The sequence below is a fragment of the Callorhinus ursinus genome, unplaced genomic scaffold (genome assembly GCF_003265705.2).
Source record: "Callorhinus ursinus isolate GAN/ISIS: 27379988/994484 unplaced genomic scaffold, GSC_fseal_2.0 scaffold624, whole genome shotgun sequence".
NCBI classification, from domain to species: Eukaryota; Metazoa; Chordata; class Mammalia; order Carnivora; family Otariidae; genus Callorhinus; species Callorhinus ursinus.
This window is the reverse complement of record NW_027397679.1, coordinates 14,267-19,934: the sequence shown is the minus strand read 5'-3', so window position 1 is coordinate 19,934 and position 5,668 is coordinate 14,267. Positions and strand designations below refer to the sequence as shown.

The window sequence follows — 5,668 nt, the reverse complement described above, 5'->3', positions numbered from 1 at the left end:
CTAATGTCACCCCTTGCTGTCATTAAAGGCATCTCTTGAACATGAAGAGGGAAAGATCCTGCGCATCCAGCTGGAGTTGAACCAGGTCAAGTCTGAGGTCGACAGGAAAATTGCTGAGAAGGATGAGGAACTTGACCAGCTGAAGAGAAACCACATCAGGGTCGTGGAGTCGATGCAGACCATGCTGGATGCTGAGATCCGGAGCAGGAATGATGCCATCAGGCTCAAGAAGAAGATGGAGGGAGACCTCAATGAGATGGAAATCCAGCTGAACCATGCCAACCGCATGGCCGCAGAGGCCCTGAGGAACTACAGGAACACCCAAGGCATCCTCAAAGTAAGTGGGTTCAAAAGGCGGCCCCAAAGTAGCTGGGGTGACTGCAGCCCTGAGAACAAGGTGTCTCAATGACCGTTCATTCCACAGGACACCCAGATCCACCTGGACGACGCTCTCCGTGGCCAGGAGGACCTGAAGGAGCAGCTGGCCATGGTGGAGCGCAGAGCCAACCTGCTGCAGGCTGAGATCGAGGAGCTGCGGGCCACTCTGGAGCAGACGGAGAGGAGCAGGAAAATCGCAGAACAGGAGCTCCTGGACGCCAGTGAGAGGGTCCAGCTCCTGCACACCCAGGTGGGGTTTGGCACAAAGAACTTACCTTCAATAAATGCTTATGTGTTCCAAACAATGCAAGCTCAAGTGTTTTATATAACAGCCAGGTTTTATACTTCTACCAAGTTTTCACTGTATACTGAGAGATCTTTTTTATTTTACAAAAATTATTGATTCACTTCCTAAAATATTCTAAAGCTGCCCATATTCTCCTGTGTTTGTATCTTTATTGACCCTTGTTATCAATATTAGCATCTTTATTTTGGAGAAATGGAATATTTGAACATCTGTTATAATTTTGTCCCTATGAATGGTCTCACTGGTAAATGGCAGTTACAAAATTATACAGCTATTTGGTCTAATTATGGACTATGTACTTGGAAGATGCTGAATATTCTATAACATTTTTATTTTATTTACTATATACTATATAGTACTATATATGTACTATATAACAAACTAATATTGAAGGGCAGCTGACTTGTAAATTTTTATCTGAAATTATTTTTAAAAATAGCTAGCAATAAGTACTTTGGTAACACGATAAAAAAAATTGTAACTTATTTTTAAACAGAATACCAGCCTGATCAACACCAAGAAGAAGCTGGAGACAGACATTTCCCAGATCCAGGGAGAGATGGAGGAAATTGTCCAGGAAGCCCGCAACGCAGAGGAGAAGGCCAAGAAGGCCATCACTGATGTGAGCAGAGGGCAACACGGTCCTGGTCAAACTTGAATCCGGATGCGCTAGCTCAGCTCTCTCAACTGGTTTTGTTTTACTGCTCATCAGGCAGCCATGATGGCCGAGGAGCTGAAGAAGGAGCAGGACACCAGCGCCCACCTGGAGCGCATGAAGAAGAACCTGGATCAGACAGTGAAGGACCTGCAGCACCGTCTGGACGAGGCTGAGCAGCTGGCCCTGAAGGGTGGGAAGAAGCAGATCCAGAAGCTGGAGGCCAGGGTGGGTCTCTCAATCTCTGTCTACTTCCATTTCCTCCCAGTGTCTTATTAGTTCAAAGTTCTTAAGAGCCTACTTATCTGCAGGTGCGTGAGCTGGAAGGAGAGGTTGAAAGTGAGCAAAAGCGTAATGCGGAAGCTGTGAAAGGTCTGCGCAAACACGAGAGAAGAGTGAAGGAACTCACTTACCAGGTACAGCAATGGTTTTTATCAGCCAAGTGCTCCCCATACATACGTGAAACACTCATATAAATGAAACAACAGTCAAGTGCTTTTGAAGTAAGGCCCTGTGGTTTTCATTATCTTTCAGACAGAGGAAGATCGGAAAAATATTCTCAGACTTCAGGATTTGGTAGATAAACTTCAGGCCAAAGTGAAATCTTACAAGAGACAAGCTGAGGAGGCTGTAAGTATCCTTAAGATGGAAGGGAAGAGAGAAGTCCCTTGTTAAGAAAAGCTAATGAACAAATAATTAGACTTAGCCCTCCTTGTAGTAAATAAGCCATTTGCTTCTTAGAAGACTGTACTTCTTAAAAACATTTGCGTATTTTTGTACTTATTGCTTATTATTTGTAATATTAATAGCTTGATTTTAAAAGTAAATTTTTAATCCACAAAGAAACCTCAAAAAATTTCAAAGCAGAAATAATGAAGGCCACATTCTCTAGCCATAGTGTGATAAAATTATAAAGTGGTTAGAAATATAAACACAAATTCCCAAATGCTTAAATGTTAAAAAACTAACTTTCCTAAATAATTCTTGGGTTACATTGGAAAGAAAAAAACTCCTGAATAATTATTAATTATAAGCAAAATTTCAAGGAAGATGCTACTTTTACAAACCTAAAGAGTGTAGTCAAAGCTGTCCTTGGAGGACAAGTCATTGCTTTATGAATCAAAATTTTTAAAAAATTGACAGTCCAATAAAGAAATTAAAAATAATAATGAAGGAAGTACTGTTAAAGATAAAGGTAGAAATTGATAAATTAAGGTATAATATTTTCTACTATGATAATTTTAAGTAATATCTGATAACTTCTGGGGAGTTAATAAAATAAAAACACTTATAACTAATTTAATCAAGGAAAAAGAGAAAGAAAATACAAACTCACATTAGAAATGAGAAAGGGGGGCCGCCGGGCGGGCTCAGTCAGAAGAGCATGCGACTTTTTTTTTTTTTTAAGATTTTATTTATTTGTAAAAGAGAGTGAGAGCATGAGCAGGGGAAGGAGCAGAGGCGGAGGGAGAGGGAGAGGGAAAGAATCTCCAGCAGACTCCGTGCTGAGTGTGGGAGCCCAATCCCATGACCCTGAGATCATGACCTGAGCCAAAAACCAAGAGTCAAACACTTAACCGACTAGGGCACCCAGGGGCCCCAAGGATGCGACTCTTGAGCTCAGGGTCATGAGTTCAAGCCCCACATTGGGCACAGAGATCAGGAAAGGAAGGAAGGAAAGGAAAGGAAGGGAAGGGAAAGGAAAGAAAGGGAAGGAAGGGAGAAAGGGGACAAACCATACAAGCAGGGAAATTATCTTTTAATGTAAAATATAAATCTGTCAACAAAGTTGAAATCTTTGAGATTGATGATTTTTTTTATAGAGGGTCATAAATTACTAAGTTGGCTAAACAACTTATTTGAGAATCACTTCTGAAAAAGGACTCGGGTCCAGACAGGTCTTTCAAAATTTCAAGTAACAGATAATCCCTGAGCTATGTAAGCCATTCCAGAGCATGGGAAAAGATGGAAAGCTTTCCAAATCATTTTAAGAAGCTCATGTAACCCTCATACCAAAACGTGTCCAAGAGAGAATGGGGGGGGGGGCGGGGAGGATGGAACTAAAGGCAGTTTTACTCATGAGTGTAATTCCAGCAAAGATAAATAACTAAGTCGCTGAAACCCTTTATTAAGGGGATTGTCCATCAGTGATTAAGCAGGTTAATTCCTTCAATGTAAGGATTACTTAATATTAGGGAATTTGTCAGTAGAATCATTACATCCAAAACAGGAGAAAAATGATTATTTTGAAATGTTCCAAAATGATATATAAAATTCAACATTTATTTCAATTTAAAGAGACCTTTAAGAAATTCACCCTTAATATGATATAGAATATCTATTTAAGCCCACTGTCATCTTCTAGCAAACATTAACAAGAAGGAAGATTTCAAGAGTACTCTTGCCTTTTTAAAAAAATTTCTTTTTATCTATTTGAGAGAGTGAGAGCGATCACAAGCAGCGGGGATGGGTAGAGGGAGAAGCAGACTCCCCACTGAGCAGGGAGCCCAATGTGGGACTTGCCTGGGATCATGACCTGAGCAGAAGGCAGACATTTAACCAAATGAGTCATCCAGGCGCCTTGTACTCTTCCCATCTCTGCTATTACATTTTTTTCTTGCTTTACTTAATAGGTTTTTGTTGAAAAAACAGGTATGCAATTATTTGTGGGACACCAAGCCCCAAATAAATCATAATGTTCACTTCAATGATAACCAAAATCCAGGAGGTGATAAGACAACCATGTTCCCAGCTGGGTATTCTAAGTTCTCCACAGATACCAAGTCCTTTCTTCCCTTAAGCCAACAGAGCCTAGAAAGATGCACAGTATGGGTTCCTTACAATTCCCTTTTTATTCTCAGGAGGAACAATCCAACACAAATCTATCCAAATTCCGCAAGCTCCAGCACGAGCTGGAGGAGGCCGAGGAACGGGCTGACATTGCTGAGTCCCAGGTCAACAAGCTGCGGGTGAAGAGCCGAGAGGTTCACACAAAAGTCATAAGTGAAGAGTGAGCATGTCCGGATGCTATGGAATGACTGAAGAGAGGCACAAAATGTGAAGCCTTTGGTCATTTCCCTCTGTAATTATTGTCCATTCTACCCTATTGCAAAGGAAATAAAGAGCATAGGGTATTTTGCAAACAACATCCTTAGACTGGTCTTTCTTAAAGCAGTGACAAAGCTAGAATAAGCATAAAGCTATCAAACAATTGCACTCAACCTGCCACTAAGAAGTAGTACTCACTTTTATTTTAAGTCTACAGGAATACTTTAAGACTATAAAACTGTTGCCTATCAGGGAAGTCTGTTCTGGAAGAAATCTGGAAGACACATTTTATTTCTTTCTAACCTCTCCTTAATACCAGGACATAATAGGATCCTAGAAAGCTCCTGATCCCCCCGACATGAACCTAATTTTCCAGGTCTATGCAAAGAATGGCACTGGCTGTATTCTCAAATAGGGGATTCAGATTACACTATATCATTACTTCTCCTTGATGTCATCAAGAATACAAATCCGAAGTATTATTAATAGCCCATAAAGACTTTCATCATGAATATCCATATACTGTATATTCAGAGAACGCACACCAGGTAACGGGTATGACATGAGTGAGATGTGACCCTTCTCCCTATGAAAGCTACAAGGTGGCTCTCAAGTCTGGGGCCAAGAGAATATTATTTTATATATTATAATGTAATATCAATAAGTTATTTATTAGCCTATGTTTCTAGACCTGCTGGCTGCCTTTATAATCATGTGAAGGGCCAAAAAAAATTATCAGAAGTGTCCATAAAATATGAGTCCTAAAATAGACAATTTGGGTGTAAATTCAACACACATAACCATCGGCGGCATGACTTTGGTGCAAAACCCAGAAGTAGTAGCCATCTGAATTACTCAGAGAAGTTTTCCTAGATGATCAAGATTTTTTAAACTGGATTCCGTTGAGACACAGAGCCCAAAGTATAACCTTCCTGGACAGCATAAAGGAATAGCTAAGTGGTAACTATCCATATGAATGGAAAGCAAGAGTATATGGGTTTAAATTGCACCATGGGAGAATAAGACACGTGGAAGCAGCTTAGCAGGTAATTAGGATTCCCATTGTCCCACTGGCCCAAGGAAGGGTGTGGGATCGCCCTTCTTCCTGCTTTGGCCCATCTTTCACTTTGTTCCACATCACCTATAAATGCTGAAGTGCCTTATAATTTGGCAGTAATAAGCAAAAAACAATGTCTTGTAACAAGCTTACTGCAAAACCTATCCAGCACGGGTCAAAAGGAGGTCTTAAAATTCCTATCAAATCCTACTGAGAACATTAT

General features: G+C 40.5%; 1 protein-coding gene across 1 annotated transcript; it reads left to right on the top strand.

The window, feature by feature from the left end:
* Nucleotides 1-22: 22 nt before the first annotated feature.
* LOC112818963 (myosin heavy chain, skeletal muscle) lies at nucleotides 23-4,425 on the top strand (the record flags this gene model as incomplete). The annotated part of the gene is made up of 7 exons (XM_025866026.2): nucleotides 23-337; nucleotides 425-628; nucleotides 1,182-1,307; nucleotides 1,398-1,568; nucleotides 1,652-1,756; nucleotides 1,875-1,970; nucleotides 4,202-4,425. Coding segments are annotated over 7 exons (1,170 nt in total), but the record flags the coding sequence as incomplete, so codon positions are not given.
* Nucleotides 4,426-5,668: the final 1,243 nt, after the last annotated feature.